Source organism: Myotis yumanensis, unplaced genomic scaffold (genome assembly GCF_028538775.1).
Source record: "Myotis yumanensis isolate MYYU_CA2020_CCGP unplaced genomic scaffold, mMyoYum1.0.hap1 SCAF_8, whole genome shotgun sequence".
NCBI classification, from domain to species: Eukaryota; Metazoa; Chordata; class Mammalia; order Chiroptera; family Vespertilionidae; genus Myotis; species Myotis yumanensis.
In genome coordinates this window covers 79,401,929-79,429,438 of record NW_027223759.1, presented here as the reverse complement: position 1 = coordinate 79,429,438, position 27,510 = coordinate 79,401,929, and the positions used below count along the sequence as shown (strand labels likewise).

At 38.9% G+C, this 27,510-nt stretch overlaps 1 protein-coding gene across 5 annotated transcripts in view; it reads left to right on the top strand.

Moving 5' to 3' along the window:
- Positions 1-6,508, top strand: part of SLC35F5 (solute carrier family 35 member F5) — a 43,828-nt gene extending 37,320 nt beyond the window's left edge. Inside the window, exons 14-16 of one of the 5 annotated variants that reach the window (XM_070423106.1) lie at positions 2,650-2,804; positions 3,300-3,393; positions 5,607-5,692. In XM_070423106.1, the coding sequence (XP_070279207.1) occupies positions 2,650-2,804; positions 3,300-3,375 (231 nt within the window). In that variant the 3' untranslated portion in view covers positions 3,376-3,393; positions 5,607-5,692. Of the gene's footprint in view, positions 1-2,649; positions 2,805-3,299; positions 3,394-5,606 lie in introns of those variants that run through there. The other 4 variants (XR_011472439.1, XR_011472438.1, XM_070423105.1 and 1 more) reach the window with 4 other exon arrangements.
- The last annotated feature ends 21,002 nt before the right edge of the window (positions 6,509-27,510 follow it).

The window sequence follows — 27,510 nt, the reverse complement described above, 5'->3', positions numbered from 1 at the left end:
AGGGAATTTAAAAAAAAGAAATGTCACAGGGGATCTCATTTTATTAAACGATTTTATAATTTGTTTAACCAAATACTTTAAGATGATGGTAAAACAAGAGAAAATGTGCGTGTGTGTGTGTGTGTGTGTGTGTGTGTGTGTGTGTACACGTACGTGTATATATACTAGAGCAGCGGTTCTCAACCTGTGGGTCTCGACCCCTTTGGGGGTTGAACGACCCTTTCACAGGGGTTGCCTAAATACATCCTGCATATCAGATATTTACATTACAATTCATAACAGTAGTAAAATTACAGTTATGAAGTAGCAACGAAAATAATTTTATGGTTGGGGGTCACCACAACATGAGGAACTATATTAAAGGGTTGCGGTATTAGGAAGGTTGAGAATCACTGTACTAGAGGCCTGGTGCATGAAATTCATGCACTGGGGGGGGGGGTCGGGGGGTCCCTCAGCCTGGCCTGCCGCCCTCTCACAGTCTGAGACCCCTTGGGGGATGTTCACCTACCAGCTTAGGTCCAACCCTCCCCACCCCCAACAGAACTGTAATAACATCACAACTAGACCATAACATACTTTTTAAAAATTTGAGCTGACAGTCAGACATTCCTCTCACAGTCCAGGACTCCTCACTCCTTACCGACCCCTGCAGCGGAGGTGGGAGAGGCTCCTGCCACGACCTCTGTACTCACCAGCTGTGAGTCCAGCTTCTAGCTGAGCAGCGTTCCCCCTGTGGGAGTGCACCGACCACCAGGGGGCAGCTCCCTCATTGTCTGTCCCCTGGTGGTCATTGTGTATCATAGCAACTGGTCATTCTGGTTGTTTGGCCATAACGGTCACTTAGGCTTTTATTATACAGATATGTCATTGATTAGAAAAACATATCCAAGTGGTCTTTTCTGGATTGTCTTCACATATATTATTAGGCAACCATTTAAATGAATAGGCTGAGTCTTTGGTGGGAATTGAAGGTTGAGAGATGCCTTCTGGAAAAAGTCTCAGGGTAGGCCCCAGAGTTATACTAGAAAAGCATGATGGGAGAAATGTACGTGCATGGGAATTTTTGATTCTATTAGCCTGTCATGTTTATATATACTTTCTGAAATTTTAGCATTTATTAACAATATTTGTGCTTAAAAATATTATTTGAACTTATTTATAATTGACATGTTATATAATAGGAACTATATCTGATTACTAGTATACTTAGATTTATTTTCAGATATATTTAGGAATTATATATTTTTTATATGGGCAATTTTCTTTGTTAATAGGTGTCTTCATATTTAAAAATTATCTTCTTAGCTTCTTAGAAATCCAGTAGTAAGTTTTATAGTGTGTGACAACATGCACCTGCACTGTTAAAAGTGAACTTTCCTTTAAAAGTCATTTAGGGTTTTACCTACCTTTATAAAGTTTGCTTTAATTCAGTTATAGGGTTTTTAGTTGAATATTCATGAAATCATTCTATGAACTAGATCTACATTTTAGCTCTCATTATTCATAAGTTTTTCTGGTCGTGAGTCATTTAAGTGCATTGTGGCTTTTCTAGATTAGAAAATGTTCTGAGATTTTGTTATACCAATAATTTGATAACAGCATGAAGGCTTTTTATTTTCTCTGACTGATCTTCCCTGGCATTCTTAGGCTGACTCAGCCTGTGGGTTGTACCATGCACTCAGGATGTGCATGTTAAATTGTCAGTTATTGTTCATGTGTTATACATTGTGAGTCCCTCATAAAAAACATCATTCTCACAAAACCCCTTTTGCTCTAATGGTGGTATGAAGTGAAATAGTATATGTTTCCCACCAGAGGGAGTTCTTAGTTGAATCTAGGTGGTAAAGGTAAACTGAAAGAGAAGAATGATTTTTTTTTTGTAACTTTATGGCATCTCATTATTTTTAGATTTCTTGACAACCCTCATAAAATGATGGGTTGGAGAGTCTGACTTGATGGCTGAGGGCTCTGCACCACTGAGGCTTAGCTTGCTGCTCGTCTTCTCTGGCTCACATTTCTCACATTCCTATTTGTAGTCTTTATTTTACTTTTGAAATGTTTTTGTTACTAGATGATCAAGCTCATTTTAAGCATCAGGATTAAAATTTGTTGCCAATTGTTAATAAAAGGTTTACAGAAGTTGAAGAGTTTAATCTGTTTTTAATACTGTCTTAAGAACTGTAACAACACAACATATCACAACTAGACCATAACATACTTCTTTAAAATTTGAGTTTTTAAGATGACTTCAGAAACTGAAGGGCAGGATCAACTTGAGATAAATAGTAATCAGTGAAGGGGAAATGGGCAACGTGATCTGTAAGACAAAAGCTTAGAGTTTCATAATTCTGTTCTCAGCCATACTGTGCCTAATAAGTAAAAAGCATGCCTTTCTGGCTTTCCTTTAGGCTGTTTCCCAAGTGAGAAATATTTTTGTTGGTAATTTAAGCAAGTGGTTAAGATGTTGAAGTCCTGAATCCTTTTTAATAATAATATACTTACGAATGTATTGTCAGTACTTAGTATTACTAGTATTTTCTTGGCTTGTTAACTTATTCCCGTAACTTTTCATAAATGGGAAACTTACATTAAAGGGGAAAATCGTCTTCATAATAATGATTGTGTTTTTTTTCTACCTTTTATTTTTAGGTGCAGTTTTCTTGGTTATTTTTTGCAGGCGCAATTCCTGTATTTTTTTCATTTTTTATTGTAACTCTCCTATGCCATTATAATAATTGGGATCCTGTGATGGTGGGAATCAGAAGAATTTTTGCCTTTATATGCAGAAAACATCGAATTCAGAGGTAGATTCAGCTACAATATAATTTTTAAACAAATAATGTTTGCTAAGTAAAATGGGAATCATATCATGCTGGCCTAAATTTTAGAGATTTTGTGAATTATTGAAAGATTATAATTATATATGTACTATGCCAGGCAAAATTAAAATAATTTGTTCAGATCCTTAGGTTATAAGATAGTTTCTTCACAACTACTTTTAAAAAATGTTTTGATTTACAGGTAAAACTAAAGTTCTTACTGTTTTGCTATAACACATTTAAGTGTAGAGAACTCTTACTGGTTTTAATAAAATATGATAACATTGCCTCAAGATTTTTTCTATTTTTTTAAACAGAGAAAGCTTTCAAATTCTATTATAGGAAGAACTTGAGACAAGTTGTTGAGAAATTTTGCCCTAGTCTTAGTTCTGACCACACAGCTTCAGCCATCCGTATGGATCATTTTTAAGGGTTCCTTTTAGCTCTAAAGCTTTCCTTAACTGTTGCCTTTTTTTAAAGGGTTTCAGAAGACAGTGAACAGTGTGAGAGTCTTATTCCTATGCACAGTGTTGCTCAGGAGGATGGAGCTAGCTAGCTGTTGTCAGTTGTCCAGGTTTGTATGTTAGCTGGCCTTAGTGTTGACTAATTCTAATTCTTGTATTGCTTATATACAAAATTGAATTTCCGTAATTAGTTGTTTGAGAGGCTATACAACCAAGAGGCTAATGGAGTCAAACTGCCTGGGTTTCATTTCCAGCTTCACCATGTAATAGCTCTGTGACCTTAAACAAGGTTCCTAACCTCTCTGTGCCTCAGTTTTCTTATTTGTGGAAATGGGGTTATAATAGAAATTCCCTCATTATTAAGGGAGTATTAAACATAAGTTTAAACTTCATAAGTTTAAAGTACATACAATATTAGTGTCTGACTCAAACTAAGTGATTCCAAGTTTTAACTATTACTTTTATTCGTATCCACCATCATCATTTTACTTATGATCTACTTTAGAAATATGTTTTTTCTCTAAGTATAACATTCAGAAAAAATGCAATACTTGGATATGTATTCAGTCTTTTCGTTATGCATGTGTTACTATAACTGGCCCAGTATATATCCTGATTCTCTGACTGCTTTTTCATTTAACGATGTTTGAAGAACATTTCCCCAGTTTTTAAAAATTTTAAGAAATATTATCTTTTATATTTCTTATATGAATGAAAAAGTACATTACATTTTGAATGAATGTTTAAAATACATCTGACATATGTCTTTGTCAGGTACAAAAGTGATTATTTATTTAGAATGAGAGATCATAATAAGTTACTGAAATTCTGGGCATGCAGGCTCTTTTTTTCTGAGATAACTTTAGGCAGCTGAGATTGAAATGTGTCCTAATTGCAACTGGGAGTTCCCCTCCTCACATAGAACATCGAGAAACTCTTGTCAACTTGTAATCACACGGACCTTGAAATTTAAGTAAATTCCTCATGGTAAATTCATATACAAACTAATTGTCTTGGTTTTGTGTTTTTCTGTGATTGGTCATTTTCCTTTTGTTATGATGGTTATACATGCCCGTAGTTCAAAAGGGTTCGAGTTCTGCATGACATCTTATACAAAGGAGCTCTCCCTGCTCTGCACTATCTATCCTGTGTTCACTCTTTTCCCATCTCAGGAATCACTTTAAACTCTTAGTGGAGTCTTTGGTATTTTCCTCCCTGGCGCTCTAAAGTACCATGCCTGTACTTCTGTTTCTTGCTTTCTTGGTTTTAGGCATAATCAGTCGATTTTCCCACTCTGGTAAATGAGGATGGTTTACTTTCAAGTGCCTCCTTCCTCTGTTCTCACCCTACTCGCCTATTTGCCAACCCTGTATCACTCCTTCCTTCTTATCAACCCAGTATCAATAATGCATAATTTTGTGTAGATCTATAGTCAACTTTTACATTGTTATCACTATGCAAATGTTGTTTTTATCTGAGCCATATAGGATTGTGCTTTGGCATTTCCCCAATCCAGAGACCCTCTGTTACTACTTTTTCTTTTAGGAATAAGCCTCTTCTGGGAGGCACCAACTGTGAAAAATAAAAGGAGGGCATCTGGTTTTCTAACTGCTTTTTCTATAAAATTTGCACCAGTCTGCTTGTTTTTAGTCGTGTCTTCATTTTAGAGAGATAGCTGGTCAATTTCTCTACTGCTAGCTAAGAGTTAGCCACTATTTTCTTGTCTCTGCTCTTCTCTTTGTCCATATGGTTTATTCCTTTTAAAAAATCCCTTTATTGTCTTTTTACTGAGATTTTTAGGGACAGAGTGGAACTAATATGTGTTTATTTGCTATCTTTAAATTAAAAAAATACACATAGTTATTCTTTAAAGCTTTTTATTGCTATGACATACATTTTCCCTCCCTAGTATGCTGTGCATTATCCCTGTACTCACACTTAAGTTTCAATATTTATGGAAGTAAGATCTGGATAAAGGGGAGATAGTGAAGACAAAAGAAAATGGGCTACAATAAAGCAATAAAGTAGGACAGGTTGGGCAGGAGTCTGTCCCAATGCGGGTAATGGTGGAATACACCATGATTAAACTTATTACATGACCTTTAAGTAGTGTTGGGTGTCAGCCTTTGACACTGCTATAGAGCTCAATTACTTGTGTTCCCAGGACTCACCTCAAGTTCATATATCCATTTATATATACTAGATATATTGTGTTTGATGTGTATTTCAATGTTAAGAAATTTGCTTTTTAAAATATAAACTATAGAAAATTAAAGCTATGGTAGCTGTTATCTAATGATTTTGTGTTTGCTTTTATTTTCAGCTTGACAAATGGAACATTATATAGCGAAGAGACAATCTCTGGCAAGGTTTTGGAGAAAAATGTTTCAGTGCCTAGTCTGAAAAATAACATTTTCAGTTCTTTGGAACTCTAAAATATATTTTCCTCATATTGGTGTTCTTCATTTTCATAATGAAGTTCTTTGCTGTATAGCTGTGTACACATCACTACAGTTATAGGAAGTTTCAGTCCACAGTCTGTCTAAAGGACTACCTGCCTTACACATCTCAAGGAATTCAGCTGATGAAATAATCTGAACTAATCAAGGGATAAAATCCTAATGTTTGGAGATTTTATCTTCACCTATTATTTGTTAAATGCTGGACTGTATTATGAAAATGTTTTCAAGAAATTGTTTAGTATGTAGATCAGTGTTTGTATAGGTAAAATGCTAAATTAAGCTGCCTATAATAGGTACAGATTATATTTCTGAGTTTTGTAGAATATTGCAAATTAACACAAAAATGTTTAATTTATGTGACAAGTATATTTACACAAATTTGGTTAGACTTCAGAAAGAATATTTGAGAAAAGATCTGGTTCACTTACACTACATATACTGTGTTATCCTTTCATAGCATTAGGTGCCTTGTATTTTAAATCTGTGACAAACCATGACAAATTTTTAAAGGGGAAATATTGTAAAATGAAGAATCATGTATTTCTAAAGCCTGTATTGCTGTAAATTTAATTGATAAAGCTCTGCTTAATTTAGAGTTTTGAAGAAATATTCTCTCTTCAATTAAGACATTTTCATAATGGAATGACTTAAATTGAAGTGATAAAAGAGTATTATGAAAATAAAGTGTTTATATATATGTGTGTATTATAGATCTATCAGTTGGTTTCTGATTTTTTTTTTCACATAAAAATGTGCCACATTACTATGGAACTGGATGCCTCTTCTTTATATAATTCTAGGTTTTTAAAAAAATAATTTTTTAATGGATAAAGTACCAAAGAAGGAAGGCAAGAAGAAATTCTTATTAAATTACATTTAAAATGAATCTACCAAGTTTAAATTAATTATAAAATACTCCTAATTTTAACTCCTATACTTAGGTCTTATATATCCATATTGTGCAACTGTTCCTGGATTCTCGTCACTGTAGACATTGGGAATGAACGTATGTCTCAGGATTCATCCAGGCTTTTCAAGTTCATTACTCTGCAAAATTTCTTATCAATATTTTAAAAATTCCCTTTGTTATGTTTAGCTTCAGTTTGTGTTATTCACATTCTTTTTAAAAAATCTTTATTGTTGAACATACTACATATGTCCCCTTTTTTCCCAATTGACCCCTTTAGCCTGCCCTGCTCCATGCCTCTCCCCCCCCCCCCCCCCCCAGGCCTTCACCACCCTATTATCTGTATCCATGGGTTATGCATATATGCGTACAAGTTCTTTGGTTGGTCACTCCCACCCACCCACCTTCCCACACCTTCCCTCTGAGATTTCTCAGTCTGTTCCATGCTTCCATGTCTCTGGATCCACTCTCTTCTTAAAAGTGCTTTAGTGTTACCATGAGTCTGTAATGAAGTTTAACCCTCTTTCTGCCTGTTCTGAGAACTCATATTAATTTAAGATTGTGTATGATATCACATTTTAAAAACAGATGACTGCTTTCCTATTTGGTACCACCAATAATTCTTTTTTTTTTAAATATATTTTATTGATTTTTTACAGAGAGGAAGGGAGAGAGATAGAGAGTTAGAAACATCGATGAGAGAGAAACATCGATCAGCTGCCTCCTGCACATCTCCTACTGGGGATGTGCCCGCAACCCAGGTACATGCCCTTGACCAGAATCAAACCTGGGACCTTTCAGTCCGTAGGCCGACGCTCTATCCACTGAGCCAAACCGGTTTCGGCAATAATTCTTGTTAAGCTAAAAGTAATACTGATTTTGTTAGCTTTACACAAGGTTAAGGCATGTAAAGAGTGGGGACTTCTAAGGAATTTTCTCCTCAAAAGAACTTACTGAAGTAACATTTCAATCACTCAAAGACTAATTTTGGTTGAAGTTTATTATCTAGCCACCTCTGCTTTTTGTTTTTGCTGTTTTGACAGTTCACCAATACCTTCAGCAGTTTAGAGGGTAAGTAGTTGAAACTGGAAGTGACATTTAAATTTTAATTTATTTAGGTAGGAAAAGAGGTTGAACTTAGAACTTTTGGTTCTTCATGTGGCCTATGTTCACGTCTTACAGATCGTGTGTTTTCACTCAGGATTCGGGGAGTATTAAGCCTTCTTTAACGTGCTGGATAGATCTTGAGGAGGACTTCTTGTAGGCAGCTGCTCAGCTGTTTTATTGTCGAAGAACAACTGTAGAAGGAAGCACCATTAAATTGCTTAACTGAAGTAAGAATTACTGCTGTTTGCTTGCCCACCTATTGTTTTTCCTCTCACGTTTTATTTAATCTGACTGATTTTGTATTTGGTTACTGTACCTAGAGTGAGCAGCACTGAGGATGACTTCCTGCACCTTTGTAGTTAAGGGTTCATCTTCTCGAGATAAAGTTGTGATGGAGTACTTGCACTCTGTGATTCCCCAGAAATGTAGGCATCAAGCCCTAGGATCATAGCAGCCACCTGGCAGGCCTCTGGAAATGCTGGGGAGATTGCATCCTCTTTGAGCAGTGTTGGCTCGTGTTTATGTTTTTCTGAATCTAAAGATACAAAGAGATTCTAATACCTTGTTGCAGTCTTCTTTTCTTCCCATACATAATTTAAATCTCATTATTGTATAATGCTTCGAATTATGCCCTTGACTGAAGGAAGTTTGCTGTTTTCTCAAAGACTTTCTGTTACCGAACATTAGAATCTCTACTAAAACAAAACTGAAAGAAAAGGCAGCCTTGGAATTTCTTAGATGAATGCTTTTTGGAGCTTAGAAAGGCTATTTAGATGTATGTATGCACCCATTTTTATTCTTTTAAGTAAATTTTGATTTTTTTAAAAAAAATTGAAATATTGGCTTCTATCAGCCTGACTTAATTATAGAGTAAACCAATTTCCCCTCTGAAAGCTGATAAATAAAGTTCATTGTTGCTATAGATGTGAACTTACGGGTTAAATGTGGATATTCTCAAAGGTGTGAGGCTTGTTTCAGGAAGAATGTTAATGTTCCCTTTGCAATCAGTCATGCAGAGCCCAGTTTGGGGTTGCAGAATATGACTTCAGTGGAAGCCAAGGTTTTTCATAATGCACTGTGGTCAGGTCTAGCACAAATTCTCTGTGTGCTGGTTGAAGAAACACAATTTAAAGGCAATAAACTAGGAATTAGAAATGTTTTTTTTTTTAATAATCATACCAGCAAATAAATAAAATGTTATTTTAAGTATTTCCAGTTGTAATCCTGTTTCATTTCTCTCTGCTTTTGAGATATTCTTTATTACTAAATACTATTTTAGGAAAAATTCACAGAAATAACATGAATATTATCTGTGATATCTGCAGATTTGACTTATATAGCTAACATATTGTGTGCTGGATTTTTAACAATGACATGACATATATGAGCATTTCAGTTTACAGAATTTGAAGTTCTATTGTAATGTTTAAGTATCCAAACTTCCATTTAGATAACTGAGGTACCTTTTTAGAGTTACAATAGTTAGACCCACATTTCCTTCTTTTTATGGTATTAGCCTCATGCATCTGTACAAAAATTTATAATACAGTGTTTCATAGTTTTTGTACTGAGATATTTCCTATATTAACATTTTATAGTATATTCTTAATCTCCTTTGGCTAGTGAATTAAAGCTGAATTTGTCTAATATCAGCATACTGTGATTTGTATCTCTCTATATAAAAGCCTAAGCGACCATTAGGACCAAACAACTGGACAACCAGCCGGTAGCTATGATGCGCACTGACCACCAGGGGGAAGACACTTAATGCAGGAGCTGCACCTGGTGGTCAGTGCGCTCCCACAGCCAACCTCCTGCAGCTGGCCAACTTCCCAATCGGGGCAGCCAGCCAACCTCCCGCAGTCCCTCCCCCACAGCTGACTGGCCCCAATCGGCCCCCATCGCTGGCCAGGCCAAGGGACCCCACCTGCATGAATTCATGTACCAGGCCTCTAGTGTTTACATAAAATGAGAGGGCATTGTTCTGACCAAGTTGCAGCATTAAAACTTTATCTGATGGGTCTATGTTGAGTAATCAGCCCTGTGTGCAAACACTCAGGGAAGGAATAGTATAGAAATCATTTTATATAAAAGCTCCAGTACCAGACCCAGAAGGCCAGAGGTAAGGGAAAGATGAAATATTTATGATAAATTAAGGAAACAGTCTTAGATATAGTCTCCTTGGTGTGGATAATTTAATGCAGATTTTTACCTCAAGTTTGTTACTAAATCTGATAATTTTATTCCTCCATCTGTTTAATAAAAAAATATTTCAGACCCTGGAGTATTTAAAATTTAAACATGAAATTTATTTTAATTTCTGCTAATGTTACTAATTCTGTTATAATTTGGGGTCAAAACAACCCCATTTTTGGAGGCAATTTGAAACTGCTTATTCATATACTATGTAATCCCGGAAATTTATACTATGAAGAACCTAATGTAAAATATGCATGATATATTTTAATGCATTGTTTGTGTAAAATAATTTGCATATTCTATTATAGTATTTCCTAATCTCAGTAAAAACACACAAGCCAAGATCCATCTTTGTACAAGCCAGTATTTGATTTCTAGTTTTCTTTATTAAAACATTTCCACTCATTCTTTCATGCCTCGATGTCTAAGATGTATCTCAGGTATCTGATAAGTTAGATCTTCCTGTGAACAACATGGTCAGCTTTGAGAGACCAAACATGCTCAGTGAGTTGCATCTTCCACATGTTAAAGTCTAAAGCCAACGTAAAAGCTGAAGTTCTGGAATAATGTATTCTTGGGGAGGTTTCCTGGAGGAGATCCATATTCCATTTTGTGATAAGGCCACTCCGATGAGTTTTTCTCTAAGTTGGAATAGCTCACTCTTTTACTGAGTATTGTAGCAGTCAGGGTTCTACCAAGAAAAGAAAAACTACTTGAGGATTTTAAACAGGGAATTTAAAACAATTGATTGCTCAGCGTTAAAAGAGCGGAGAGGACAGGCAAAAGACTGAGGTCACTCAGAAATTAGTAACAGCAGGAAGCCAATACTATCCCGATGCTAATTGGACAAAGGAAGGAAGTGGGGCAAAGCTCAAGGCCAGGGTCACGCAAAGGAAGCCGAACGGTAGCAGAGGAGAGCAGGGTCTTAGAAGTGAGGCAGCTGATGGCAAAGCAATACTCTGGCTTCTCTTCCTTCTGTCATTGACTCCGGTTGGCAGCACCTGACTGGAAGCCAGAGGCCCCAGGAGCATGGGAAGTGTGGCCTGTAGGTGTCAGGGAGCCAGAGTCCACAGGCCCAGACCTGGCCCAGCACTGAGGAGCTGGCTTGCACTGGGAGGCCAGGTTGTGTAGAGAATGCATATCCTTAAGGAATAGAATCAACAGATGAAGATGACAGTACAAGAAATACTCTGGAAGCAAGATTGGCTTTGTCTCAAGTCCACTCCAGAAAGAGGATTTGGAGGAAATGCCTGCCCTGGACTTCCATTTCTCGTTCACATCCCTCCTCTACTACTTCCCACTCCCTCCTTTCCTTGTTCCTTCTCTCCAAACAGGGCTAGTGGGAAATGTGAGAAACAGTATTGCTTTTTAAAAATCAAACATGAAAATAGAACATGAAAAGAATGTGTAATGCCTGACAGGAAGAGCTAAAGCATTCAGGATAATACAGTCTTGGAAGTGTTGGGAAAGAGGAAGCAATTTCTTAAATGACTCATGAAAGATAGAAAATAAAACCTTAAGGAATTAGTGTTCTCAAAACTTTACTCTATTTAGAACTTCATCTACCTAATTACTTAGAAAAGTCGCTTAATCTTATGTCATCCCTCACCTTTAGAGAAAAAAAGTGTAAACCAGTTCACAAATTATAAGATCACTGTTTTACCACTGGAAGCATCTCTACAGACTAGTGACAGAATTAGGGTGACCATGTGTCCCAGTTTATTAAGGACAGTCCCAGTTTACATCTGCTTCCTAGTATAATTATTAATAGTGCCTCCTTTCACTCAAAACTGTCATAGTTTAGATAAAAAGTTATATGACCATCTGACCACCCTAGTATACCTGTTTCTGACAGCTCGGCCTGACAAATTTCACCCTTTCTGGACTCCAATCGCTTGTTCTTTGCACTAGACCCATATGCTTGCTTAAAGGACAATTTCTGGCCAACAGGCTGGGGGCTCTTGCTCAGGATGCTGAGTCTTACTTAGTATTCATTTTCCCCCTGAAGTGGAATGCTAGTGTTCTTCATGGAGGTTAAGTGAGGAACCAGATTATTCATACCAATTAGCCACTAGATTGTTGACCCAAATTTTCCTTCCTAAGGCCATAAACCAGTTATTAGCAAGAAATAAGAATTAACAAATACATATTTTTATTTTTCAGCTCTATTGAGGTATAATTGAAGAAATAAATTGTAACATTTAAATTGTACAATGTGGTGATTTGATATTTGTATTCATTGTGAAAGGATTCTCACCATCAAATGAATTAACATGACCATCACCTCACACACTAACCCTTTCTGTGTGTGAGAACTTTTAAGATCTACTCTCATCAAATTTCAATTATATAATAAAGTATTATCAACTATACTCACCATGCTATACTTTAGATCCTTAGAACTTATTCATTTTATAAATGAAAGTCTGTACCTCTTACCAATTTCTACTTATTTCCCCCATTTCCCAGCCCTTAATTCTCTATTTCTATGAGTTTGACTTTATTTTTATTTCCCACATATAAGTGAGAGCATACAGTAATTGTCTTTCTTCTGTCTGGTTTATTTCACTTAGCATAATGCTCTTTAGGTTCATCTATGGCACAAATGGCAGGACTGCCTTCCTTTTTAAGTGTGAATACACACACACACACACACACACATCTTCATTCATCCATCAGCAGACATTTAAGTTGCTTTCATACATTGGCTATTGCAAATAATGTTGCAATGAATATGGGAGTACAGATATCTCTTTGAAGTAGTGATTTTATTTCTCTAGATATATATCCAGAAGTGACATTGCTGATTTATATGGTAATTATACAGTATGTTTAATTTCTTGAGAAACCTCCTTACTGTTTTTCATAGTGGCTATATCAGTTTACATTCCCACCAAAGGTCTTCTCTACACATACTCACCAGCTTTTATCTTTAAAATATATATATATTTTTATTGATTTCAGAGAGGAAGGGAGAGGGAGAGAGAAACATCAATGATGAGAGAGAATCACTGATCGGCTGCCTCCTGCATGCCCCACACTGGGGATTGAGCCCAAAACCCAGGCATGTGCCCTGACTGGGAATGGAACCTCGACTTCCTGGTTCATAGGTTGTCAACCACGGAGCCACACCATCAGCGTTTATCTTCTGTCTTTTCAGCAATAGTCATCCTAACAGGTGTGAGGGGAAAATTCATTGTGGTTTCAATTTGCATTTCCCTGATGATTAGTGATGTTGAACATCTTTCATATACCCATTTATACATCTCTTTTGGAAAAATGTTTGTTCAGGTCCTTTGCCTGTATTTAAATTGGGTTATTTGTTTTTGTTTTGTTTTTACTGTTGAATTGTATTAGTTCCTTATGTATTTTGAATATTAACTTCTAATTGGATATATGGTTTGCACACATTTTCTCAGATATCCTTATATTTTGTTAAGGTTTCCTTTGCTGTGCAGAAGCTTTTTAGTTTGATGTAGTCCCACTTGTTTGTTTTTGCTTTTGGTGTCAAACCAAAAAGTCATTGTCTAGGCCCATTTCAATTCCCATGTTTTCTTTTAGTGTTTTGCAGTTTCAGGTCTTATGTGCAAGTCCTTAATCGATTTTGAGTTGAAATTTTTTAAAAATATATTTTGATTTTTTACAGAGAGGAAGGGAGAGGGATAGAGAGTTAGAAACATTGGTGAGAGAGAAACAGATCAGCTGCCTCCTGCACATTCCCTACTGGGTATGTGTCCGCAACCAAGGTACATGCCCTCGACCGGAATTGAACCTGGGACCCTTGAGTCCGAAGGCCGGCGCTCTATCCACTGAGCCAAACCAGTTAGGGCAAGAGTTGAATTTTTGAGTATTGTAAGATAGTGGTGGATTTTATTCTTTTGCGTGTGGATGTCCAGTTTTCCCAACAGCACTGATGGAAAAGACTATCCTTTCCCTATTCTGTATTCTGGGTACCATTGCCAAAAATTAGTTTACCATATGTGTGTGGATTTATTTCTGTTTCATTATCTATGTGTGTGTTTTTATGCTGATACATGCTCTTTTGATTACTGTAGCTTTGTAATATTGTTTGAAATCAGGAAATGTGATGCCTCTAGCTTTGCTGTTCTTGCTCAAGATTGCTTTGGCTATTTGGAGTCTCTTGTGGTTCCACAGGAATTTTAGGATTTTTTTTTCTTTCTATTTCTGAGAAGAATGCCATTGGAATTTTGATAGAAATTGTATTGAGTCAGTAGATCATTTGGGATAGTGTGGACAATTAATTCTTCCAATTCATGAATACAGAATATATTTTAATTTATTTGTGTCTTTTTCAGTTTCTTTAATTACTGTCTTATAGTTTTTAGTGTACAGGTCATTCACCTCTTTGGTTAAATTTATTTCTAAATATTTGATTTTTTGATGCTATTGTAAATGGAATTGTTTTCCTAATTTTTATTTGCAGGATTTTATTGTTAGTGTTTAGAAACACACCTGATTTTTGTACATTGCTGCCTTGTTTAGCATGTTCCTGTAAGACTCCTGAATGCTGAGGCCTGTTGGATGTGAGAGGTCGGGGACTGTGGGCCTGACCCTTGTATAGCAGCCGTAAAAGTCGGGGCACTATATGTGTGGTCCAAATGCTTTGCTCTCCAGGGGCAAGCTGGGAGTTTGGGGTTCCCTTCTGATTATAAGATGCTCTGCTGGGCGTGGGGTTTGTGGTAAGCATGTATCTCAGCCCTTCCTACCCATTTGGTGTATTTTCTTAATCATAATGTGCTGCAACCTTCAAGGCGGGGTTCAGGATCTGAAGGAGGGGCCGACGCATAAATGAAAATGCTATACAAGAAACATGAATTTAGAAGGCATTGGGGGCCAGTGGAGCCTCTTTCTTAAAGAGACACACCGAGACCTGGGCTTAATCTGCTTTTTATTCAGTTTTAGACACACATCTTGCCCTCAGTAAAGCATGGCAAACAGAAGCAGACAGACCATCTCTAAGGTCAGTAAAGATCAGTAAAGATCCAGTAAACATTTACTTGGAGGCTATCAGGTCAGGAAATTGCTTCGAGCCATCACTATCTCTACATGAACAATCGGTGCTGAGTGTCAGCCCTGCTAACACTCAAGGTCCATCGGCCTTCCGTGTTCCTTGGTGCACTCTCATGATAGTATTGGAAAGTGGTGGCTTCCCACAATAATGTGCAGGGCATATTGAGTGTAGGGGTCACTCAACTAGTTCTGGATTTCACTCACAAGGAATTAATTCATATGTAGCTGTGTATTTGGTGTGTCCCAAGGGGGAGGGAAAGTCACGTGCCTTCTGTACAACCATCTTGGCGAGGTCCTCAGCATGACATTCTTAAGTGGCAATATCTTCTCCTTTGGGCCACACAGGCCTTCCTCTTGTTTGAGCAGCCCCATTTGAATCTCGCTGAACACCACAGTATTTGGTTTTAATTGGCACTGAAAAGAAACACAATCAAATCTAGCCACATTGACCCAAATCACCTGCTGAGGAAACTTAAAATATTCAGTGGATACTTTTTTCATAGTAAGGAAAAAGCCTTGATAGGTAAGCCACTCTACCTTCAACAGAAAATAGCAGGTAACATGCTTTTGTTAAATGACCAGCTACTGCACCATCTCTTAGTGTCTTGAATCCCAGGAAGACCTGAAACCTAATCAAGATGGTGAGTCCTAAAAACAGGTGGGTGCATTTTAAAATTGCTGTAATGAGGGAGCAGCTATCACTTCCTAGAACTACCAGGAAACATTTCTGGCAAATACCTGGAAAGAATGCAAATAGTTAGGCCCATAAGGGGAATATAAACTATGTGAGCATAGGGAAAGAAAGAATACAAGAAAGGTACTCAGTGAGCAGTGTGAAAATGTGATCAGGTGCTTTAACAACATCAATTACGAAAGTTCTGTAAATGTGATGGAGAGAAAAAGAAGAGTGACCTTGACCGACAGCATCAGTCAGACCTGAAAAAATCCCAGAAGTTCAACCAAGTGCATTGAAGCACTTCAACAATTAAAGTAGGGCATGGCTACAAGACCTCTCCTTTTGGGTGCATTTAATTCAGAGCTGTAGTATTAGCCCTATGTTCTTGGATAGTGTTGAGAAACCACTCAATCTTGGGTGTACTTATATGAATGTGAATTTTCAACTCATTAAACTTTTTCTTGACACTTTACCTTAGATGCATTTTTAAGTATACCTGTCTGAAACTATTTCTCATTTCAAGTCCTGCTGAATACTAGTGTCCTATGCAGTTAGTTTAATGGGTGTCCAATACAAAACAAAATAAAACATAGGAATAAAAGCTGATTCTGTGGTCAGATAAACTGGGAAACGTGCTCACATGTTCCTGTTTCACTTTACGGTCCTGTGGTCATGTTAAAATCCTATATAAATGATGACTCCCCAAAGGGGATGAGGTCCAATTTTCAGTTTTCTTCAAACTTATTTGATCACTGATCCCCCGATAAGGCCTTGCTTTTTTTGCTGAACATTTATCCATATATAGAGAGATGATTTGTTCCACAAAATATGGTTTAGAAAATGCTGATATTGAGGATGGCAAATGGCTGACAAAAGATCAGGAATCTTCATGTATTTTTGCATCAGTTTGAGTTTGGGATAGAAGAAACGTGTCCTCTCCTGAGATAATGACAGGGCTGAATGGATGACATGTTTCCCAGCACAGATGGCTGATTTTGGGTGCCCTGGCAACCACTTTGCATCCCTAATAAATACAAAGTACTTTCACCTTCAGCGTGTAGTAAAACATCACACAGCATGAGACTGATAAACAATTCAAAAATATCTCCTATTCCTTTAAAATTAGATTCAGGAGAACCTGAAGAAGCTTTGCAATTATTGCCAAAACGTTTCAGAGGGCGTTAGGCTAACTGAAGCTGGAAGAGGGCAGGAAAGGAGGTAGGTGGCCCCTTCTAGCCCTCCCCGCACCCCCCCACCCCAGGCCTTCACACCCTATTGTCTGTGGCCATGGGTTATGCATATAGGTTCTTTAGTTAATCTCTTCCCACGCCCCACTTGCCCCTCCCCACTTACCCCCACCCACCTCCAGCCTTCCCAACAGGAACAATAACTTTATGAAATCCAGAACTTTATATAATACATTGTTTTCTTTGGTGAAGTTTTACTGTAAGATCTGTTGGGCTTAGTAAAGGAGACAAAGGGATAAAGGTCAGGACCTGGTGGCGGGGGGCGGGGGTGGTGGTGTTTGTTTTTTACATATGATTACAACTCACATAGGTTAAACTTTCAGCTATATTTTGTTCAGCAGGAACCTTAGCTATTGAAAATAATTCTACCTGCATCTTAATTTTGCTTCCTCAACAAATATGTTAAGCATTGTTTATTATTTCTATTTTATTTTATTTTTCTGTCAGGAGTGGGATTCAAACACACACCTCCATAGGAGATGTTAAGCATTCTTTAAAATCTACCTTTAGCCCTGGCAGGTGTTGCTCAGTGGTTAGAGTGTTGGCCCATGCACTGAAGGGTTGTGGGTTTGATTCAGGTCAAGGGCACATACCTGGGTTGCAGGTTTGATCCCCCCACCCTGATTGGGGCATGTGTGGGAGGCACCAATGGATGTATCTCTCTCACATAGATGTTTCTCTCTCTCTCTCTCTCTCTCTCTCTCTCTCTCTCTCTCTCTCTCTCTCCTCTCTCCTTCCCTTCCAGTCTCTTTAAAAATCAATGGAAAAGATATTCTCATGAGGATTAACAAAAAAAATCTATTCCAATTCAATAAATACTTATACGGATACCTACTACAGTGGGGCCTTGACTTACAAGTTTAATTCGTTCTGAGACTGAGCTCCTTAAGGAGCTCGTTAAGGAGCTCGTTAACTCAAATTACTCTGTCAACTCAAAGCAAAAAATCGGCCAAGAGAAAGCTGGTATCTCAAAAACCTCGTTAGTCGGTACACTCATAAGTCAAGGCCCCACTGTATTTGTATTTCAGTGAATACATTCATGAATAAGTTTGTAATCTCAAGGAGTTTATGATCTTTGGGGGGACGATGATAAGAAAAGTATTTTTAAAAACAATAAAAATAAACAAGTTACAGTAGTTGCCCGTTAGAGAGGGTTGAAAGGAAAGGGTGTCCTAACCATCGAGGGGTGAGGAAAGGCTGTCACGGAAGTGGCATTTGAGATGGACTTTGAAGGTTAAGGTTCAATTTTGAGAGGTGTGGTTGGTAGGCAGGAAACAGAAAGCAAACAACTGCATAGAGTTTGAAAAATTCGTGAGTGAGGAAAAGCAAGTCATCCAGTTTGGCAGGAGGCGGAGTAGGTGCTAGGGAGCAGTGCGAGATAGAGTTAGAAAAGCAAATTGTGAAGTACTGGCTTGCAGCGTCGGGCTGCAGGATAAAGGGCTCTCCACATCACAATCATACCACAAGCTACCTCTCACCTACATTTCGTTTCCATTGTGGGTTGTGTGCAGCTCTGCTCCTGGCACGGCCCAGGCTGGAGCAGCAGCCCCTCTGGGATACCATCAGTCCTGCTGTGGGAAGAATACTCGGAACTGTGCAAAAGCTGCCCTGTGTGAAGGGGGCAGGCATCACTTCGGCTTACGTTTCATTTGCTAACGCAAGTCACGTGGCCAAGCCTGCCATCAATGGGGTAGGACTATAAAGGAAGGCACAGGAGATATTTTGAACAATTTCCAAAAGCTTTGAAAACCAGTCTGAATTCTTTTCATTTAATTCTTTAGATGGTTGGTAGCTATAGCAAGTTTCTACAAGAGTGTATGGTTCGGTTAAAAAAAAAACCAGGGTGGATTTTAGTGTATATGTGTATGTGTGTACATAACAAGATTATTTGTTATAAATGCAGGTCCAGGATTTCAAGAGGTCTAATTCAGGGTGCCCAGGAATCTGCACTTTTGCAAGCAGCCAGTTGAATAGTATGTAGGTGGTCCATGGACCTCCTTTATGAAACCCTGGGTTAAGGAAAGAATGGGGAGTGAACAGGTGCAGTGAGATGGGGCAGTGAGCGAGGAAATGGTAGGCCGTCTGTGGGTGCGAGGTCAAGGTGCAATGTGGGCACAGAGTTGGTGGCCCATACAGAGGCAGGTAGACACACTGGCAGAGGAAGGAGAACAGGTAGAACTGGAACAGGTAAATGGAAGGATGGCAGAAACAACTGGGAAACCACAGCGACAGGAGCAAGTCTCCTTTGGAGGTGAGATGAAGACTATCAAGGGATCTTGATCTTCACTGAGAAGTAGGAGGCAAGCCTATGTGATGCAAGTAATCGTTGTGAACTTTAAGAGAGCAAAGGTAATAATCAGAAAATCGTAGGCAATGCAAGGAGCATAGGGCAGTTACCAAAAAAGTGTTGACTAAAACCTACCACATAAATTAGTTCTAGCATTGGGCCAGCAGGGGGCGCTAATGTCGCACATATGCTGGTTATTTGGGCTCAGCTTCCTAGACTGGTAAACTAGCTAGCTCTTGTTGAGTAAGATTATTAACCCAATCTAAGTGCAGTATTTTGGGAGCTTCATTTATTGCTTTTATAGTTGTGAACCTTCATAGAAAGAACTGTTAAGGTTTCTCTTTAATTATTAAGGCATGTAGTTTTTTTTTAACTGCCAGTTCCTATAGTCAAAAGAAATTAATTTGTAGAGTTTAATGGAATTATAACCCATTTATTGATTTCAGTTGAGGCATAGAGTGGAGCTTGGAATAGAGGAGAAAAAACAAGGAAGTGCCTCTGTAGTATGACTCCTAGAGGGGGCGCTCCAGGTCCGGGGACATGGCATTGCACATGTTGTTCTGTGCTGTCTGCTTTCCTCCAGGGAGAGTGGGCCAGTGTACTGCAGCGATAATGTATGAGGGTCTTATTTCTTAACACTTCTGAAAGCCCACCGTACATGTAAGCTTTTGGAATTTTGAGGTAGTTTTAACTTGCATTTTTCTCTTGTGGGGGAAAACTTGAGATTAAAGACAAACTTACTTTTTTTTCCCCCCTGTGAACTATATTTTCATGTATATTCTTTTCCCCAATGTCTTACTGGTCTTTTCCTTATTGATTGATATGAGCTCTTTTTATGAAGTCAATCGCAGATTTCGTTAACAATGGGATTAACAAATGGTGCTTTTCCATAGATGAATGGATGGCGAATGATGAATGGCCTTCAAAGCAATCCCTCCCCTACATGCACACTTGACTCACTAACCACATAACTTATTGGCATGTGTCTAAAAGGACTATTTTAAATCACCTTTGTATAGTCTGCTGTGTAGAAACATGTGCCTCAAGAGTGTCAAAGTTCTCTCATTTTATAGTTCATTTCAATATGGAGAAAAGCCACGAGGTACATGGTGACGAGTCAGGTGAAGGTGGTAGCTGGCACATTTTTACTGGTACAATTGCCAAATGGCAGGTGGTGCTCTCGGAGTCTCGGGGCTTCAAATAGGGCGTTTTCAGAAAGTCCTGGATGTGCTAGACCAGGGGTCCTCAAACTATGGCCCGCAGGCCACATGCAAATACAAATATTGTATTTGTTTCTGTTTTGTTTTTTTACTTCAAAATAAGGTATGTGCAGTGTGCATAGGAATTTGTTCATAGTTTTTTTTTTAACTATAGTCCGGCCCTCCAACAGTCTGAGGGACAGTGAACTGGCCCCCTGTTTAAAAAGTTTGAGAACCCCTGTGCTAGACTGTGGTGACTGTCAAGATTCAGTGGGCTCTCAGTGAGGGCAATCATGAGAGCCCAGCATGGATCCCCCACCACTTCCAGGCACTCACTCCTCAGTAATTACATTTGTTAGGTAAGAGCTTGGGATATAATTCATATACCATACAACTCACTAATTTAGAGCATGAAATTCAATGGGTTTTAGTGCATTCACTGTGCAAGCATCACCACAGTCCATTTTAGAACTTCTTCATCCCAATTTTCATCTACCTCCTTCACTGTTACCCCAGTCTCCCCTCCCTCCCCAGCCCTAAGCAACCACTAATCTATTTTCTGTCTCTATATATTTGCCTGTTTGGGAAATTTCATATAAATGGAATCATATAATATGTGGCAGTTGATGAATAGCTTCTTTCATTTAACATAAGAATGTTAAGGTTCATCCATGTATTTTCATGGATTTTGTAGTGTATTTTCACTTTATTTTTTTCTATGGTCAAATAATATTCCATCATATAGATATGCCACATTTTGTTTACCCATTAATCAATTGATGGGAAATTCAGTTGTTCCTTTTTGGGGGGCTATCCTATATAATAAAGAGGTAATATGCAAATTGATCATCACCCCAACACACAAGATGGCTGCCCCCATGTGGACACAAGATGGCCGGCAGGGGAGGGAAGTTGTGGGTGATCAGGCCAGCAGGGGAGGGCAGTTAGGTGGGACCAGGGCAGCAGGGGAGGGCAGTTGGGGGCGACCAGGCTGGCAGGGGAGGGCAGTTGGGGGTGACCAGGCCAGCAGGTGGGGCAGTTAGGGGCAATCAGGCAGGCAGGCAGGTGAACAGTTAGGAGCCAGTGGTCCTGGATTGTGAGAGGGATCCAGGATAGGAGAGGGTGCAGGCTGGGCTGAGGGGACCCCCTCCCCCCCATGCATGAATTTCATGCACTGGGCCTCTAGTCTATAATAATAAAAGTGTAATATGCTAATTAGACTGTACAGCCAAACGACCTTCTGGATGTCTTTCCGGATGAAGCTGCGGTGGCGGGGGCTGAGGCAGAGGCAGTTAGGGGCAATCAGGCAGGCAGACGAGTGGTTAGGGATGATCAGGCAGGCAGGTGAGTGGTTAGGAGCAATCAGGCAGGCAGGCAGAGTGGTTAGGGGCAATCAGGCAGGCAGATGAGTGGTTAGGAGTGATCAGGCAGGCAAGTGGTTAGGAGCCAGCATTCCCAGATTGCGAGAGGGATGTCTGACTGCTGGTTTAGGCCCGATCCTGCAGTAGGACATCCCCTGAGGGGTCCTGGATTGCGAGAGGGTTCAGGCCAGGTTGAGGGACACCCCCCCTCCCCACGCACGATTTCATGCACTGGGCCTCTAGTGAGGCCATAAAAAAGAATGAAGCTGTCTATGTGCTAATTTGGAAGGCTCTCCAAAATATGTTGTTTAATGGAGAAAACACACACCAAGGTTTAGAACAGAATATTTTTATGTGTAAAAAAAATTGGAATAATAAGTATCTGTACACATACTTCTTGTATATGTATGAAGCTCTGAAAGGATTCATAAGAATCAAGAATAGTAGACTCCTGTGGGCAGGTGGACACTGGGTATATAAGGCAAGTGGGGGATGGTTTCCTGTGTACATTTGATTTACTGTGGTTAAAAGATAGAAATGTATCACTAAATAATTAGATAGCCCTAACCGGTTTGGCTCAGTGGATAGAATGTCAGCCTGTGGACTCAAGGGTCCCAGGTTCGATTCCGGTCAAGGGCATGTACCTTGGTTGTGGGCACATCCCCAGTGGGGAGTGTGCAGGAGGCAGCTGATCGATGTTTCTCTCTTGTCAATATTTCTGACTCTCTATCCCTCTCCCTTCCTCTCTGTAAAAATCAATAAAATATATTTAAAAAAATAATTAGATAAATATATATTAACATTTAAAAAGTACCTTCTGAAGACAAAAAGTGGGGCTGGGGTAAGCAAGGCATACTTTCCTGGGTATTGTGCACATTATCCCTCCCCCCCCCCTCCCCCCCCCCCTCCCCCCCCCCCCGTTGAAGCACAAGTATTTTCTTAACTGTTTTTGTGTGTGTGTGTGTGACTACTAACCTACTAAATACAGTCACACCATAGCTACCTGAGGTGAGGGTTGTGGTTTGTGACGTGGAACAGAGCAGCAAACTGGTCCCCAAATGCTGAATTAATGGCCCTGCCCTCATTTACAATGTCATACAGAAGGTTCACACATTGAGGACTCTAAAGGGAAGGGCTGTTCTAGAACCCCTCTCATTGGAGGAACATAGACCCAGGTGAATTCAGTATTCACTGTTCTGCAAATGTGGACCTTGACACTAAATTTCTTACATTCTTATCCCTAGGCAATGGGTGTAGGTGTCTCGCAAGAATGACCCTCCCTAGCACATTCGTAGCTGTTCTTTAGCCTCTGATGTTCCACCCAGGCCCACTTGAATGGCGATTTTGGCGAGCTTGCTCTTGTCTTTAAATACTTTTAAGGTTGTCTCTTGGCAGTTTCTTCTCAATGCTTTGAAAAGCAGTTGTGGTTGTAGCCTGTTTTTGCTGAAAGAGTGCTCACCTCTTCAATGTAACATTCTCTAGTGAAAATGTATTTCCCCTTTCTGGCTCCTGTGGTTAGCACTGCAACAAGAGCAAGACTGGTCCCAGACACATGAACTTGGGGCAGGAAACCTAAAAACACACAGTGGTCCCATGCACCTTTGACCTCTTTTAGTGGGTACTAGACCAGAAGACCTATGCTCACATGCAGTGCTGAGTGGTACCCATACGGGACTGGCTTTCTGAAAACAAATGTCAGACCATCAAAAGATGGAGGCTCGCAGTGTGAGGAGGCGATCTGCATTCTTTCGGTTTTTATCCTTCTTTGAGTATGAACCAAAAATATCGACTCCATAAGTGGGACACCATGAAGAACACAGTCCTTAGGGACATGGTTGAGGAAGGGGGTTTGGGGAGAAGGAAACATCATCAGTATAATAAAATCAAACTTGAGGAAGCAAAAGATCCCAGTAAAAAGAAAGAAACTGGTTAGAAGTTTCTGTGTTAGAAGAAGAGAGTATAAATAAGAGAGTAGAAATATAATAAAGACATTTTTGCAGAAGGCTTGAAAGGGAGATTAAAGGAACTCCAGTTTAACCTTCTACTCGTTGCTGGCTTCCTCTTATGTTCAATAAGAAACCACCAGCCTCTTTTTAAAAATCCCCAAATATGTGCATTCACCTCTGCCAAAGGGACATCCAGTTCCTTGTTGGAAAGCGCTCTGATGTTTGCTCCTTAGAAGCTCAGGGTTGCCCCACTGAGCAAGGCCAATCCCTTCTCATGCTAGCCCTTCAGCGAGGGAGCATGGCTCTCATCTTCCGTCCACCCTGGGAGCTGTTTGCAGTCTGCACAGTCCTGCCTTTTCCCAGGACTGTGGCCCCCTCTGCCCTGCTGGTCTTCAAGCTGCCAGTCTCACTCGCAGTCGGTCTTGTACCTTGCTGCTAGATTTTTCCAAAAGCAGCTTTCACTTTGTTAATCACCTGCTGAAGAATCACCACAGGTCCCTGTTTTGTTAAAACCAATTTCAAGCCAATGCTTTTCCCCCAATCAGTCCTAATTGGCCTACGAAACCTCACATTTCTATTTCCCAGTGAAGCCATTGGCTTTGGTAAGGCCAACCTTGGCAATGGTCCCCTCACTCACTTTGCCCACCTAGGCTTCCACTCTTAGACTACCTGGTGGTTTCTTATCTGGCAAGCTTTAAGTTGGTTTCTCCAAAATAATAAATAACTCTGTGAGGCCTTCAATCATCACTCTGTTGTCCATGGGCTACGGGCATTCTTGTACCTATGTTTCAGTCAACATGTATATGCACTTCTGTTGGCAATGTACCTAGGGATACAATTGCTGAATTCTACTTATACATATGTTTAGTTCTAATAGATATTGCCAGGTAATCTCCCAAAGTGGTTGTACCAATTTATAATCAACCAGCAGTCCTAATTGTTTTACATCCTTACCACCATGTGCTTTTATCTGTCTCTTTCATTTTAGCCATTCTGGTGGATGATCTGGTTTTAATTTGAGTTCTCCTGATGACTAATGAGGCTGAGCATTCTTTTAATGCTTATTGGGCACTATCTCCAAAAGACTGCTAAAGTTTTTGCCCACTTTTCTATTGTGTTGTCTGGACAAAGGCTTCTTTATGGTATGTTGTCATCAATTTATATTTATATGTAAATATAGATATAAATATGTAAGTATATTAAATATATAAAAATATACTATATGTATACATATATATGGAGAGAGAGAGATGTCCATGACATAGTAAGAGAAAAATAAATATTACAATGGTTATAATAAAGCTAGATTATAAAAAATAATTATATTTTTATTTTTAATTATATAAACTTGAAGGATAATACTCTAAAATATAAGCCAAATCTCTCTTTGGTTGGGAAGATTATGGATAATTTTAACTTTCTATTTTATAGCTACCCTTATTTGTTTTTGACTAAATTTGATAACAAGCTTGGATTACTTTTATAATCTGGAAAAACAATGAAGCTGTTTTCAGTTGGAAACAACAATCAAAACCCAAATGAAACAAAAGCTTGTGAGCATGTGCCGGTTTGGCTCAGCCATCGGCCTCTTTCCATCTGGGACACTGACTGCCATGGAGGAAATGTCCTCTCTGGGCACGCTTTGCACGTCTGTGTTAGAAGAAGAGAGTATAAAAGTGAAGAATAGCTTTTATTGCATAACAGCCATGTGCTATCTCGCACCCTGGGGAGCTGGGGAGATGATCCTGCTGAAAAGACTGAGCTAATTACTGAGATTGCCTTTCTTTGGGGGAGGGATCCTTCCCAGCCCCACTGATGAGGTTTATTTGGTCTGATTACAGGAGCCCTGCTGGCAGCCGGGATGAGGAAAGCACATTATTACACTGTGCAGATGTAATGTCTTTGTTTACACTTTGTGAGGCAAATAGTTACTTCCAGTCTTATGTCAATGTAACTGCAGAGTTCTACAAAAAAACAGGACTGGGAACCTTGTGACACCTGCCTTCCTTTCCCTCTTCCTTTCCCATTTCGTTTTTTTAGTCCTACTAAGCCATAAACCAAAACCAACCTACCTACTAACTTATAACTTAAAAAATTTTTGAAATAATTTCAAATTTATAAAAAATTTACTAGGAGAGTACAAAAATCCTTCCTCCCGCCACTATTTGAGGGTAAATGGTGATTCTCCATCACTCCAAATATTTTCAGAGTTTCTATAAAAGGCATTCTCCTATATTCACAATACACAAATACAATCATTAAAATTGGAAAATTAACATTTCGTGTTAATATATCAAAATTCAGGTTTCCTCAACCATCCAAATAATGTCCTTTATATCACCGCCTTGGGATGGGCCCCTAACGTCATGTTGTTCAAGGGTCAACTGTATTTTCAAATAATAAAGATTGAAAATATGAGATTTTTTCCTTCTGTCTAACCCCTTAAAATGACATTTTTAGGGGTGAGATGCACCAAGGAACATCTTGGTTTTGGTTTGGTTTGGTTGTTATTATGTATTGTTTTTTCAAAGTAAGTGGTACATTAATAAGGTTTTTTAAGTGAAGACAATATAAGAAGCCATACAGAGCAAGTCTTGTTCCTCACCTCCCTACCTCCCAATAGATAACTTGCAATAGTTCCCTGGTTTTCCTAAGGGAGGAATTCTGAAGGGAGCAGAAAACTTTAATAAAATGATGGGAAAGTGTGAAAATAAAAAGAGGGGAATGAAGAAGAAAGTGGAAGGGACGGGGGAGGGGTGACAGAGGTAGAAGTGCATGGAGAGGATAAAAAGGTGGAAGTGGGGAGTGTGATGTGGGGCTTGGTTGGCATTCTCTGGGTGCCATCCCTGTCCCAGGCGGATTCCCTAGCCCACATCCTTGTGTCCTGCTTATTTGCTGGGACAGCTACAAGGGCCCTCTTCCCTTAATTCTGTGCCCCTCAGGAGCACATGCAGTGTCTGCCTGCAGCCCCCTCCCTGTGGGGGCCATGTGGGGGCCCTATGGGGGCCATGGGGCAGGGAGAGAGACACATGGGTGAGACAAGAGCATCTGGCCAAAAGATGATAAGACTTTGAAGAGGTATGGGTTTTCAATATAATCATTAAAACCTCTGATGGTGTCTTTTGAAGAGCAAAAGGTTTAAAATTTGTCGAAGTGGAACTTACCAATATTTTTTTATGGATCATGATTTTTGTGTCAAATCTAAGAATTTTTTGCTGAACCCAAAGCCACAAAGATTTTCTCCTATGTTTTCTTTATAGACGTTTTATAGTTTTAGCTCTACGTAGAAGTACTGTATACTGTCTGTTTAAAGTTAATTTTTGTGTATAGTGTAAGGTAAGAGTCTAAAATCATTTATTTGTGTATATATATTCGATTGTATTAGTGCTATTTGTTGAAAAACTATCTTTTCTACAGTGGATTGTCTTGGCATCTTTGTTGTAAATAAATTGTCCATTAATGCAAAGAGTATATTTTTGTAGTCTTATTCTATTCCATTGATCAATATGTCTATCCTTGTACTAATATCACACTTTCTTCATTACTGGTCTTTTGCATTTTCATATACATTTTAGGATTAATTTTCTAGTTTATTTCTTTTTAAAAATTTAAAAAATATTTTCAATTACATTTGGCATACAATATTATGTTAGTTTCAGGTGTACCACATAGTAATTAGACATTTATATAACTTATGAGGTGATCACCACAATAATTCTAGTAACCATCTAATAGCAGACATAACAATGTGCTAATTTCTGCAAAAACAATCCTGCTTGAATTTTGATAAGGATTGCTTTTGAAT